The sequence below is a fragment of the Oncorhynchus gorbuscha genome, linkage group LG01, assembly GCF_021184085.1.
Source record: "Oncorhynchus gorbuscha isolate QuinsamMale2020 ecotype Even-year linkage group LG01, OgorEven_v1.0, whole genome shotgun sequence".
Classification (NCBI taxonomy): domain Eukaryota; kingdom Metazoa; phylum Chordata; class Actinopteri; order Salmoniformes; family Salmonidae; genus Oncorhynchus; species Oncorhynchus gorbuscha.
Window position 1 is genome coordinate 103144266 of NC_060173.1, and position 15258 is coordinate 103159523.

Below are 15258 nucleotides of genomic sequence, written 5' to 3' on the forward strand. Positions count from 1 at the left end.
GAAGCCAATTCTAGATTTAACTTTGGATTGGAGATGTTTGATGTGAGTCTGGAAGGAGAGTTTACAGTCTAGCCAGACACGTAGGTATTTGTAGTTGTCCACATATTCTAAGTCTGAACAGTCCAGAGTAGTGATGTTGGACAGGCGGGCAGGTGCAGGCAGCGATCGGTTGAAGAGCATGCATTTAATTTAGCTTTATATCACCCCCACAGTGTTCTGTCTGACTGAAGAATACATCTAGGATCTACTTTCTATTCATTAATGGACCGAGAAGCATAACAGAGTGTTATGTACAGTACCAGTCAAAGGTTTGGACACACCTACTCAACCCAGGGTTTTTCTTTATTTCTTTATTGTCTACATTGTAGAATAATAGTGAAGACGCTTCAGGTCCCCAAGTAGTCTGTTTCAGAAGAGGTGTTATGTTAGGGCCTGGTCTGGCTCTGTCATATGGCTGTGAGCTACACTAGTTCATTTAGTAGACAAGATTTGCTTATAATTCTGTGGCATTATTATTTTATATATATATATATATCTATATCTATCTATATCTATATATATATATATATATATATATATATATATATGGTCTTTATATATATATATATATATATATATATATATAAAGAATACAATTGAACCTAGCTGAACCTAGCTGAATAAAATAGAAAGGATATTTGAGGGAGTGTGCACATGTGCTATTCAGGTACTCCTATATGATTATTTTAGTTATTTACGTAACTTTAGTTGAGATACAAATGTTGGATTATATGTTTCGATTCATAATACATTATATGGCTGCAAGATGCGACTCTAATGACGATTTATAATAATAATAATAATATATGCCATTTAGCAGACGCTTTTATCCAAAGCGACTTACAGTCATGTGTGCATACATTCTACGTATGGGTGGTCCCGGGGATCGAACCCACTACCCTGGCGTTACAAGCGCCATGCTCTACCAACTGAGCTACACAGGATTTGAAAATAGTTGCATGAAATGCATGAGCTCTGCTTTGTTTTTTACGCAGGCTGTACACTCTCCATCAGTCTCTCACTCACAGCTTGACAAGCACTTGATAATGCCACAAATTTCCCAGCGGCAAATATATAACTCACAAGTGAGAGGCTAATATTGTCACGCATCAGACTATTCTTGATTTAATCTGGTCTTTACATAAATAAATGTCATCTATGCACTTAAATAGCGAATAGAGGACGCCTTTCCCATGGTTCTTTTTCATGCCAGACAGGTAGGCTATACATGCCAGACAGGTAGGCTATACATGCCAGACAGGTAGGCTATACATGCCAGACAGGTAGGCTATACATGCCAGACAGGTAGGCTATACATGCCAGACAGGTAGGCTATACATGCCAGACAGGTAGGCTATACATGCCAGACAGGTAGGCTATACATGCCAGACAGGTAGGCTATACATGCCAGACAGGTAGGCTATACATGCCAGACAGGTAGGCTATACATGCCAGACAGGTAGGCTATACATGCCAGACAGGTAGGCTATACTCCTGTTGTTAAGAGAAGCAATGTGCTTGATATTAGGAAGGTTGAGAAATATATATATATAGTACTATAGAAAGCTGGTGGGATCCTCTTCTTTTTAATAGAGGTCATCGCTCTGTTTTCTCACGCAATTGTATAGCCTATAGAAATGTTGAGCAACATGAGCTCATGGGTTCTCATGAAGTGTTTGATTAGAGTTTCAATCACATTTGCATTGATGCCAGAGTGATTAGAGGGACAATAGAGTGCTGAGTACCAGGCAGTTAGCATGTTTGGTAGGCTACTAATGACGGTCAGCAGCATCAGAGCTTGGAGAAGCCTAGCACATCGATTTTGACTGCCACCATGACTCGTCTCTGCCGGTGTGGCGGTAATCTGGTCACCGTAACAGTCCTAAGAAAAGAGGACTAAAATATGATCATGGAGCAGCGCCATACTTCCTCTAATAAAGGGATCAACTCGCCACAACCTGGGAGCAACGGATGTAGTGGAGGAACAGAGCAGCGGTGGTTGACTGTGTTTGATACCAGCCGGTCATTAGAGCAGGACGGGGGTGGTAGAACAAAGGGCAGAGAGGATATTCACTGATGCCTGTGTCGCCGGTGCCGTGGTGTCGCCTCAGTTCCTCTGTGGCAGCAGACAGGCAGGCAGACAGATAGACAGGCAGATAGACAGGCAGGCAGATTGGCTGGCTCGGTCCTCACAGACAGCGTGTGATTAAGAGCGGTGCTGGGTAATGGGGAGTTGATTTGACCCAATCTGCAGTGATAAAGGAGACGGCCGTGGAGAAAACTGAGAGCCATGCTCTGCATCCCAAATGGCACCTTATTCCCTATATAGTGTACTACCATAGGGTTCAGGTCAAAAGTAGTACACTATATAGAGAATAGGGTGCCAATTGGGACACAAACATGCTCTGCTCCATGGTGATGGCTTAATCCGCTCACCCACCCCAGGGCCCCAGGACTCAGCCTCAGAGCAGTTGAGACCTTGATCAGTGGCCAAGACACACAAGCATGAACACACGCACACACTACCGTTCAAAAGTTTGGGGTCACTTAGAAATGTCCTTGTTTTTGAAAGAAAAGCTATTTTTTTTGTCCATTAAAATAACATCAAATTAATCAGAAATACACACACCATGTGTAAGCATGTGGACACACACATCATGTGTAAGCATGTGGACACACACACCATGTGTAACCATGTGGACACACACACCATGTGTAAGCATGTGGACACACACACCATGTGTAAGCATGTGGACACACACACACCATGTGTAAGCATGTGGACACACACACCATGTGTAACCATGTGGACACACACACACACACACACACACACACACACACACACACACACACACACACACACACACACACACACACACACACACACACACACACACACACCATGTGTAAGCATGTGGACACACACACACCATCTGTAAGCATGTGGACACACACACACACCATCTGTAAGCATGTGGACACACACACACACCATGTGTAAGCATGTGGACACACACACCATGTGTAAGCAAGTGGACACACACACACCATGTGTAAGCATGTGGACACACACACCATGTGTAAGCATGTGGACACACACACACACCATGTGTAAGCATGTGGACACACACACACCATGTGTAAGCATGTGGACACACACACACACCATGTGTAAGCATGTGGACACACACACACACCATGTGTAAGCATGTGGACACACACACACACCATGTGTAAGCATGTGGACACACACACACACCATGTGTAAGCATGTGGACACACACACACACCATGTGTAAGCATGTGGACACACACACTAGATGAGACGCATGCACTCTCTCATACACACAAGCACACATGTGCAACCGCACATTACAGTGGCGGAAGGTGCCATTTAAGATGAGGGAGGACAGTTTTTATTTTTATGAAATTTTTATGAGCATGGCCTTATTTCTATTACAGCATGTTGGATGACTGTCATTCATATTCCATTCACCTTGTTCAATGTAACATCGATAGGTTTAGGCAACTACATGATACTCATATTTTCCCTATACCCTATAACTAGCTTCAAATAAGTTCAAGTTCAAGAAACTAATTTGAGTAGTCAAGGTGACAGACTGAGACAGGCTAACCTGTACCCTTGCACATTGACTCGGTAATGGTACCCCCTGTATATAGCCTCGTTTTTGTTATTTTATTGTGTTACTTTTTTAGTAGCTTTAGTTTATTTAGTAAATATTTCTTAACTCTGCATTGTTGGTTAAGGGCTTGTAAGTAAGCATTTCACGGTAAGGACTACACCTCTTGTATTCAGCGCATGTGACAAATTTGATTTGATTGATTTGACACCTTCAATAACGCCTTGCACACTCTTGCTTGCATTTAGCTGATCTGGGGTGTAATCATTAGTCTAAACAGTTGCAAAACGTTTACTAAACAACTGTTTCTATTGGACAAATTCAGGTAGGTGTCACATCCTGACCTTAGTTCCTTTGTTATGGTTCTTGTTTAGGTTGGTCAGGGTGTGAGTTGGGGTGGGCATTCTATGTGTTGTTTTGGTTTTCTATGTGTTTGGCCTGGTATGGTTCTCAATCAGAGGCAGCTGTCAATCGTTGTCTCTGATTGAGAATCATACTTGGGTAGCCTTTTTTCCCACTTGATTTGTGGGTAGTTGTTTTGTGTTTTGTGTGTTTGCACCGTACAGGACTGTTTCGTTCACTCTCTTTGTTGTTTTGTTATTCAGTGTTCAGTTGATTTATTAAATATTAACATGGACACATACCACGCTGCGCATTGGTCCGATCTTGACTACTCTTCCTCAGATGACGAGGAGAACCGTTACAGTAGGTCCCTCCCCGTTTCCTTCCGTTTGCCTCTGTTTAAAAAACCTTTTACAAAAGAATCGGTGCAATGAATACACCCCTAATCACCCGCACACTCAGTTAATTTTCATAGCAGCGACATACAGCATCAGCACTTTGCTCGTTGTATAATTCCTTCTCTCATCTACGCGCTCACCTCTAACCTTTACCCTTTGCTTATGAACTTTAGTGCACAACACAACAGCTGTCTGTGACCAGGCACAAAAACCTATCCAAGCCAAACCCTCACACCATAAATGTTAACCTCTACACAGCCTATGTCATTGTGACCATATTAACATTGTCAATAAACTACAACTAATGCGTTAGTAAACCCACAATCCAATCGATATAAAGTCCTGTGTACGATGTACAACAAACTATTGTCTTTCTCTTTCTTTGAGTCAGCTACTCACCATATTTTATGCACTGCTGTGCTAACTAGCTTTAGCTTATGCTTTCAGTACAACATTCATTCTCTGGTTGGACAACAATTCACACTGCAAGAGCTCTGATAGGTTGGAGGACGTCCTCTGGAAGTTGTCATAATTACTGTGTAAGTTTATTGAAGGGGGTGAGAACCATGAGCCTCCTAGGTTTTGTATTGAAGTCTATGTACCCAGAGGAGGACAGAAACTAGCTGTCTTTGGCTACACCATGGTGCTACCCTAGAGAGTGCTGTTGAGGCTGTTGTAGACCTTCATTGCAAAACAGTGTGTTTTAATCAATTATTTGTGAATATATGTAGTATAGTTTTATCCTAAAAAAAAGATAACATTTTTAATGTTTCACTTTTATTTTTATGAAATTCACTGAGAAGGATGGTCCTCCACACACACACACACACACACACACACACACACACACACACACACACACACACACACACACACACACACACACACACACACACACACACACACACACACACACACACACACACACACACACACACACACACACACACACACACACACACACACACACACACACACACACTTGGGACATTGGCCAGCAGTAACTAACACAATTTGCCTTTTGCGTTGGAACAGAAACATCCCTCTGTGCCCTGAGTATAACTAAATGTAGTCAATCTCATGAAAAGACCCAGACAGGCTGCACAGCAGGGTTTTTGCCTGTGGTTTATTCCCTATCCAATACCCACTGTTAAACCACCATTGACTTACCTGGAATGACATTATCTTTGATACCTGTAGGAACCCGGAGGCTGTTCTCACGGTCTCGCTAGACTAGTGTAATTTCACACTAGTTATAGTGCCATATCTAATGCACTCTGTGAACTGTTGACGTAAAAAGGTATTTTTAAGTCACATTTTATTGATTAATTGATTTAACACACACATTGATTCCCTGTCCTCTGCTTTATACAATGTGATTTTTGATTTACTGATCGATTCATTGATTAATTAACCCTCCGCCCCTCTGTCCTCCCCTCAGCCACCCTGTACACCTCCTGTATCGTATTGGGCATCTTCATCAACAGTAGTGTGCCCATCTTCTTTGAGCTCTTAATCGAAACCGTGTACCCCGTGCCCGAGGGCATCACCTGCGGGGTGGTCACCTTCCTCGGTAACCTGGTCACCGGCTGCCTCCTCTTCTTCCTCACCTTCTACACCACAGGTAAGACCGACAGGCCGATCACAGGTACAACACAGAGAGGGAGAGAATTAAATGAGAGGAGACAGCCCTAGAGCAGCGGGTCAGATTCCAACCCAGATGAAGAGGTCGGATGTGCCATCCATTACCACTGAGGAGCATTTAAAGAAATAGATAGATACATTAGTTTTTGAGACCTTTTAAGTTATAAAATGTATTTTGATTACCATTAAAAACACTGTTTTATCGCTCCCAGACTGACATTCATTGTCTGAATCTTGCGGAACTTCATGTGAAATATGTAAGCACAGCATACAACAGAAAGGACAGAATATCTCTTCCTGGTTGGAACAGAAGCAGGTCGGGAGCCTGTAGTGGAGCCAAACCATCATACCTCCCTCCTCTTTGTCTGTTCATCCCAAATGGCACCCTATTTCCAATGGGCCCTGGTCAAAAGTAGAACTCTATGGAGCGAATAGGCTGCCATTTGGAAAGAAACCTCTGTTTCCCTCCCCTTTTAGCTGAGCTCCTTTCTGTTTGCAGAGCTCCTCTGGCTGATTAACCTTCACAGTAAGGTCAAACGCATCACAAAGCCAATCAGGTGGAATGATGAATAATGCTTAGAGAAACTTGACAGCATTCCCCTCTCAAACACTCTGGAGTAAATAGATAGAATATACTGTATACATATTTATACATACTGCATTTGTATTCATGAGATTCACACACACACGCACACAAACACATACTCACGCACACATTCTCACACAAACACACACACTGGCAAGTCCCCCTGGTGGTAAGCTGTATGAACTGACAGATACAGCTGTTGCCTGACAACTACATTCTGTCATGATCTACTAACTGGCTGGTCCCTCAGAGTACAGGTGGTGGATAGTCAGCCCTTAATTAGGGTGGCCACCTTGGACCAGAGGCTCTTTCTCCACTAACAAAGCTGACACCCGGACAGTGCATGTTCACCTATTTGACTGTAAGTGTTCCTGTTCCACCCAGCAACAAGCAGAAAGGGATTCAGGAGATTTGACAGGTCAGACAGCGGAAGAAGCAGAAGCCAGGTGCTGATGAATAAACATCAGTTTAGGGACCTTTACACTGATTCTAATCACTAGCGATATGTGTACAGTTTCCTCAGACTGGAGCGAGCTAGTGATTAATCATGAATTACCCATCAGTATAGATACATGCTTTCCAAATTGTACACTATCCTCTTCATAGTGCAATACTTTTGACCAGGGCCCATAGCGCTCTGGTCAAAAGTAGTGCACTATATTAGGGAATAGGGTGCTGTTTAGGACACAGAAACCGTGTCATGTGGACAGCCAGGTGGTGTCAGAGAGATGTCTGTAGTGTAGGATCAGGAAACTGATACAGGCCTCATAAAGTATACATTTTCCCCCTTCTAGTCGGTGGTGGTGAATGATAGCCTGCTGGATGTGTACAGAGGGGTTTGTTTGTGTACTGGAGACTGAGGACCCATGTGGTCAGAACTGAGAAGGGAACAGTGTTGGCAGCTTCCTCTCTCCCACTGACACCCAGGAAGATTCAACCGAGATTAGAGCGCTTTGGCACAGCTTTAGCTTTTCAAATCTGACCTTGTTGTGGTCACAGAGAGTAGTGTGGTTTGTTACCCATTGGTCTCACTCACTCTCTCTCTCTTCTGTTCTGCTCTGAGTGATGCTCAGAGGCTATACCCAGCTGAGACAGGTCTGAGATCTGTAATTATGGCCCCAGACAACTTGAGTAGCACACTCGTGTGGTACTCCTGTGTGGACTTCACACTCTTGATGACTGCCAGCAGCTCAGACCTTTATAAATAGAGCAGTTGGTGTTCCTCAGGGCTGAGTGTTAGGACCAATTAATGTGATATTTACATGTCTCTAAGAATGTAGAGCCCATTGGTTTAGATACTAGTTGAGATACTAATAACTACAGCTAAATCCAACTAGTTCCTGTTGATCAATCATTGGGGATGAACTGAGGAGAATATACACCACTAACAGTATGATGAAGCTCCAATATTTTCTCTCCTACCTGTAATTCATCTGTCATTAATTTTAGCTTATAACCGTAATTGATGTGACAGATATGTTGGTGTGGAATTAAAGCTGAACTCCATATAAATCTTAGCCTTTTCAAAATCCTCCCCACTCCCTCCTATATTTAAAATTGGCAACCTCAGCCTCAAGGATATTCATATATTTTTTGGCTACGGTTTTTTAAAGAAGTTATACATTTGTAAATGTATTAAATGTCTATTTTAAAATCACCTTAGTGGGTCCCAACGGTCTTCTATACCAGCAGAGTGTTTTGTCCAAAATGGCACTCTATTCCTGTTATGTAGTGCACTACTTTTGACCAGAGCCACTATATAGGAAATAGGGTACCATTTGGGAAGCAGTCGAGCCTAATCCCTAAGGTCACTTAACCACTGAGTCTGTCTGAAAACATGAATGGAGACAACACTGGCTATATGAAAACATACTGCTACAGTTGTTGGTACTTTAGAGTTCATCTGCTAGTTGTTTATGTGATTTAGCTATGGAGTGGTGGGTGGAATAGAGAGCAGGAAGCCGTATTGTTGAGCATCAAAGACTCCTCGTCTATGTGGAGGAGTTAGGGCTTGTGTGAGGTAGGCGGCAATATTGGTTGTGTTTGTTGTCAAGGCTTCAACACGGGAAACAGAAATAATTCACAGAGCTGAAATAATTGCCACTCTTCTGTTTTCTTTAAACTTTTTTTGTAAACTTTGCCAAATTTGTCTGAAGTACAAAACTATGAGATTAATAATATGTTCTTTGGTGACATACAGTTGAAGTCGGACGTTTACATACACCTTAGCCAAATACATTAACTCTTTTTTTAAATTGTATTTTTTACATTTAATCCTAGTAAAATTTCCCTGTCCTAGGTCAAGTAGGATCACCACTTTATTTTAAGAATGTGAAATGTCCGAATAGTAGTATAGAGAATGATTTATTTCAGCTTTTAATTATTTCGTCACATTCCCAGTGGGTCGGAAGTATTTGGTAGCATTGCCTTTAAATTGTTTAACTTGAATCAAATGTTTCGGGTAGCCTTCCACAGGCTTCCCAATTATAGGCCTCCTTGCTCGCACACGCTTTTTCACTTCTGCCCACAAATGTTCTATAGGATTGAGGTCAGGGGTTTGTGATGGCCACTCCAATACCTTGACTTTGTTGCCCTTAAGCCATTTTGCCACAACTTTGGAAGTATGTATGGGGTCATTGTCCATTTGGAATACCCATTTGCGACCAAGCTTTAACTTCCTGATTGATGTCTTGATGTTGCTTCAATATATCCACATCCTTTCCCTCCTCATGTTGCCATCTATTTTGTGAAGTGCACCAGTCCCTCCTGCAGCAAAGCACCCCTACAACATGATGCTGCCACCCCCGTGCTTCACGGTTGGCATGGTGTTCTTCGGCTTGCAAGCCTCCCCCTTTTTCCTCCAAACACAACGATGGTCATTATGGCCAAACAGTTGCATTTCTGTTTCATCAGGCCAGAGGACATTTCTCCAAAAAAGTATGATCTTTGTCCCATGTGTAGTTGCAAACCATAGTCTGTTTTTTTATTGCGGTTTTGGAGCAGCGGCTTCTTCCTTGCTGAGTGGCCTTTCAGGTTATGTTGATATAAGACTTGTTTTACTGTGGATATAGATACTTTTGTACATGTTTCCTCCAGCATCTTCACAAGGTCCTTTGCTGTTGTTCTGGAATTGATTTGCACTTTTCGCACCAAAGTACGTTCATCTCTAGGAGTCAGAATGCGTCTCCTTCCTGAGCAGTTTGACGGCTGCGTGGTCCCATGGTGTTTATACCTGCGTACTATTGTTTGTACAGATGAACCTGGTACCTTCAGGTGTTTGGAAATTGCTCCCAAGGATGGACCAGACTTGTGGAGGTCTACCATTTTTATTCCGAGGTCTTGGCTTATTTCTTTTGATTTTCCCATGACGTCAAGCAAAGAGGCACTGAGTTTGAAGGTAGGCCTTGAAATACATCCACAGGTACACCACCAATTGACTCAAATTATGTCAATTAGCTGATCAGAAGCTTCTAAAACCATGACATCATTTTCTGGAATTTTCCAAGCAGTTTGAAGGCGCTGTCAACTTAGTGTATGTAAACTTCTGACCCACTGGAATTGTGATACAGTGAATTATAAGTGAAATAATCTGTCTGTAAACAATTGTTGGAACAATTACTTGTGTCATGCACAAAGTATATGTCCTAATAGACTTGCCAAATCTATAGTTTGTTAACAAGAAATATGTGGAGTGGTTGAAAAACAAGTTTTAATGACTCCAACCTAAGTGTATGTAAAGTTCCGACGTCAACTGTATCTGGAATCTGTAACCTTTAGTGAGTGTTATGGAGGCAGCGAAGACCATAGCTGTGTAGAGACATGTTGATCCAGAACAATGATTTTGTTTTGCAGTTGCTCTTTCATTTCTGGGATGTTTTTGAATGATTATGGTGGGAACAGTTGATACTATAATCACACCTCCTATTTGAAATACACACAGTCATATTAAATGACACAACAGTCTCGATGTCTTCCCACCTAGTCTGAATATTCTAACAGTAATAGAAAGTAATTATTCTCATTTTGTTTTATTGAACGTTTAATGATTTCATTTCGATTAGTTAAGTCATATTTATATCAGACAAATGTCAGCCAGCTTCATTCCCCTTTCCCCTAAAAAAAAAAAAACTGAGGAAAGTGAGAATGGGAGGAATAAATCAGTCTGAAACGTGACGTCCATTTTAAATGCACCAGCATCATTGACCACAATTAGGAATAATTGCGGCAGCAATAAGTGACTACTGCTCGCGACTCAGCCTCTGTGCGTGTGTGAGTTTGCGTGTATGTGTGTGTGTATGCGCGTGCGTAAGTCTGTGGCGGCCATGAAATTGTGTCAGCTATTGTCATGCAAATACATGCTTGTCTCACGATAATTGACTGTTAATTAACATTAACACATTTAGCATCTCCTGGCCTCCACACATACAAGCTGCGTACAGGCTGCTGATGCGTGCCTTTGGAACATCTACATTTCAAAAAGTTAAATAAATCCATTAAATATACACCATCACAATACATCCATTTAATGTACACCATCACAATACATCCATTTAATGTACACCGTCACAATAAATCCATTTAATGTACACCGTCACAATACATCCATTTAATGTACACTGTCACAATACATCCATTTAATGTACACCGTCACAATACATCCATTTCATGTAAACCGTCACAATAAATACATTTCATGTACACCGTCACAATACATCCATTTAATGTACACCGTCACAATACATCCATTTAATGTACACCGTCACAATACATCCATTTAATGTACACCGTCACAATACATCCATTTCATGTACACAGTCACAATAAATACATTTCATGTACACCGTCACAATACATACATTTCATGTACACCGTCACAATACATCCATTTCATGTACACCGTCACAATACATACATTTCATGTACACCGTCACAATACATCCATTTCATGTACACCGTCACAATACATCCATTTAACGTACACCGTCACAATACATACATTTAATGTACACCGTCACAATACATCCATTTCATGTAAACCGTCACAATAAATACATTTCATATACACCGTCACAATACATCCATTTAATGTACACCGTCACAATACATCCATTTAATGTACACCGTCACAATACATCCATTTAATGTACACCGTCACAATAAATACATTTCATGTACACAGTCACAATAAATACATTTCATGTACACCGTCACAATACATCCATTTAATGTACACCGTCACAATACATCCATTTCATGTACACCGTCACAATACATCCATTTCATGTACACCGTCACAATACATACATTTCATGTAAACCGTCACAATAAATGCATTTCATGTACACCATCACAATACATCCATTTCATGTACACCGTCACAATAAATACATTTAATGTACACCGTCACAATAAATACATTTCATGTACACCGTCACAATACATCCATTTAATGTACACCGTCACAATACATACATTTCATGTACACCGTCACAATACGAGAAAAAAAGAAAGAAAGAAACATTATGATATAAAGAAAAATATATTTCAGAAGAACAGAATATGAGTTGTTGGCCTACTTTATGTTATCTGGCTAAGTGCCATTCCAGAGGCTATAGGCTTGTTCATTTAGCAGACAAGATATGCTTATAAGTCCCAAGCCATTATTTTATATTACATGATTTTATAGTAAGAACAATATAATTGAACTTACTGAATACAATAGAAAGGATATTTTTCCGATTCCGGAGCGAGTGTGCATATGAAGTGGCTATGTTGAGGGTAAAAGTGATCATTTGAAACAGATCCTATACGCTAGATTTAGAGTTATTTTGAGACTTTACGATACAAACCTTATAATGATACAAACCTTAGAATATCTTAGAAATCAAAACATACATGAAGTTTAGACACAACTACTCATTCAAGGGTTTTTCTTATTTTTTAAAACTATTTTCTACATTGTAGAATAATAGGGAAGACATCAACTCTGAAATAACACATATGGAATCATGTAGTAACCAAAAACGTGTGACACAAATCAAAATATATTTGAGATTCTTCAAAGTTGCCGCCCTTTGCCTTGATGACAGCTTTGCACACTCTTGGGATTCTCTAAATACATAAATAAATACATAAAAACCCTGGAATGAGTAGGTGTGTCCAAACTTTTGACTGGCGCTTTATATGGGCTGCACTAGGGGCTATTGATTTGAGAAAGTCACACAAAAAACTTGCACTCCTTTCCTCAGACTAGGCACGCTGTTTTCTCATCAAGCCATAATATTTTCACCCATCAGACTATTCTCAATTTAATTGTCATTACTAATAATTATCGAAAGAGCAGAAATAGGGGCAGGAACAAGTCATCCGTATGCACTGGAATAGCGAATAGAGGCCATTTCCACACAGTTTGTTTTTCAATCATGCCGGGTAGGATACTCGTGTTTTATAGCGGAGCTTGTGCTTAATATGAGCAGCTGAGAAATAAATGTAGTAGCAGCTGGGATCCTCTTTTTAGTGACAACCATCAAAACTCTGCTTTCACACAGGATTGCAAAAAGAAATGTCTGGGCTTATAAGGATACGTATTTCACTCCATGCATCAACACTGTCTTAGGAGCACGCAGCCTCTCGCTGCGCGACAGGTGATATTCTGCCCACCCAACCTCTGTATGCCATGGGCTCTCCAACAATGTTCCTGCAGCTACCCAGTACTCTGTATGCCATGGGCTCTTCAACATTGTTCCTGCAGCTACCCAACCTCTGTATGCCATGGGCTCTCCAACATTGTTCCTGCAGCTACCCAACCTCTGTATGCCATGGGCTCTCCAACATTGTTCCTGCAGCTACCCAGTACTCTGTATGCCATGGGCTCTCCAACATTGTTCCTGCAGCTACCCAACCTCTGTATACTATGGGCTCTCCAACATTGTTCCTGCAGCTACCCAATCTCTGTATGCCATGGGCTCTCCAACATTGTTCCTGCAGCTACCCAGTACTCTGTATGCCATGGGCTCTCCAACATTGTTCCTGCAGCTACCCAACCTCTGTATGCCATGGGCTCTCCAACATTGTTCCTACAGCTACCCAGTACTCTGTATGCCATGGGCTCTCCAACATTGTTCCTGTATCTACCCAACCTCTGTATGCCATGGGCTCTCCAACATTGTTCCTGCAGCTACCCAGTACTCTGTATGCCATGGGCTCTCCAACATTGTTCCTGCAGCTACCCAACCTCTGTATGCCATGGGCTCTCCAACATTGTTCCTGCAGCTACCCAGTACTATGTATGCCATGGGCTCTCCAACATTGTTCTTGCAGCTACCCAACCTCTGTATGCCATGGGCTCTCCAACACTGTTCCTGCAGCTACCCAGTACTCTGTATGCCATGGGCTCTCCAACATTGTTCCTGCAGCTACCCAACCTCTGTATGCCATGGGCTCTCCAACATTGTTCCTGCAGCTACCCAGTACTCTGTATGCCATGGGCTCTCCAACATTGTTCCTGGAGCTACCCAACCTCTGTATGCCATGGGCTCTCCAACATTGTTCCTGCAGCTACCCAGTACTCTGTATGCCATGGGCTCTCCAACATTGTTCCTGGAGCTACCCAACCTCTGTATGCCATGGGCTCTCCAACATTGTTCCTGCAGCTACCCAACCTCTGTATGCCATGGGCTCTCCAACATTGTTCCTGCAGCTACCCAACCTCTGTATGCCATGGGCTCTCCAACATTGTTCCTGCAGCTACCCAGTACTCTGTATGCCATGGGCTCTCCACCATTGTTCCTGCAGCTACCCAGTACTCTGTATGCCATGGGCTCTCCACCATTGTTCCTGCAGCTACCCAACCTCTGTATGCTATGGGCTCTCCAACATTGTTCCTGCAGCTACCCAGTACTCTGTATGCCATGGGCTCTCCAACATTGTTCCTGCAGCTACCCAGTACTCTGTATGCCATGGGCTCTCCAACATTGTTCCTGCAGCTACTCAACCTCTGTATGCCATGGGCTCTCCAACATTGTTCCTGCAGCTACCCAGTACTCTGTATGCCATGTACTCTCCAACATTGTTCCTGCAGCTACCCAGTACTCAGTATGCCATGGGCTCTCCAACATTGTTCCTGCAGCTACCCAGTACTCAGTATGCCATGGGCTCTCCAACATTGTTCCTGCAGCTACCCAGTACTCTGTATGCCATGGGCTCTCCAACATTGTTCCTGCAGCTACCCAACATCTGTATGCCATGGGCTCTCCAACATTGTCCCTGCAGCTACCCAGTACTCTGTATGCCATGGGCTCTCCAACATTGTTCCTGCAGCTACCCAGTACTCTGTATGCCATGGGCTCTCCAACATTGTTCCTGCAGCTACCCAACCTCTGTATGCCATGGGCTCTCCAACATTGTCCCTGCAGCTACCCAGTACTCTGTATGCCATGGGCTCTCCAACATTGTTCCTGCAGCTACCCAACCTCTGTAAGCCATGGGCTCTCCAACATTGTTCCTGCAGCTACCCAGTACTCAGTATGCCATGGGCTCTCCAACATTGTTCCTGCAGCTACCCAGTACTCTGTATGCCATGGGCTCTCCAACATTGTTCCTGCAG

At 42.5% G+C, this 15258-nt stretch overlaps 1 protein-coding gene across 1 annotated transcript in view; it reads left to right on the top strand.

Annotated features, from left to right (window-relative positions):
* Positions 1–15258, top strand: part of LOC124047842 (solute carrier family 49 member 4-like) — an 82726-nt gene that overhangs the window by 60004 nt on the left and 7464 nt on the right. The window contains exon 8 of the mRNA XM_046368163.1: positions 5865–6047. Coding sequence (XP_046224119.1) covers positions 5865–6047 — 183 coding nt within the window. The remainder of the gene's footprint in view (positions 1–5864; positions 6048–15258) is intronic.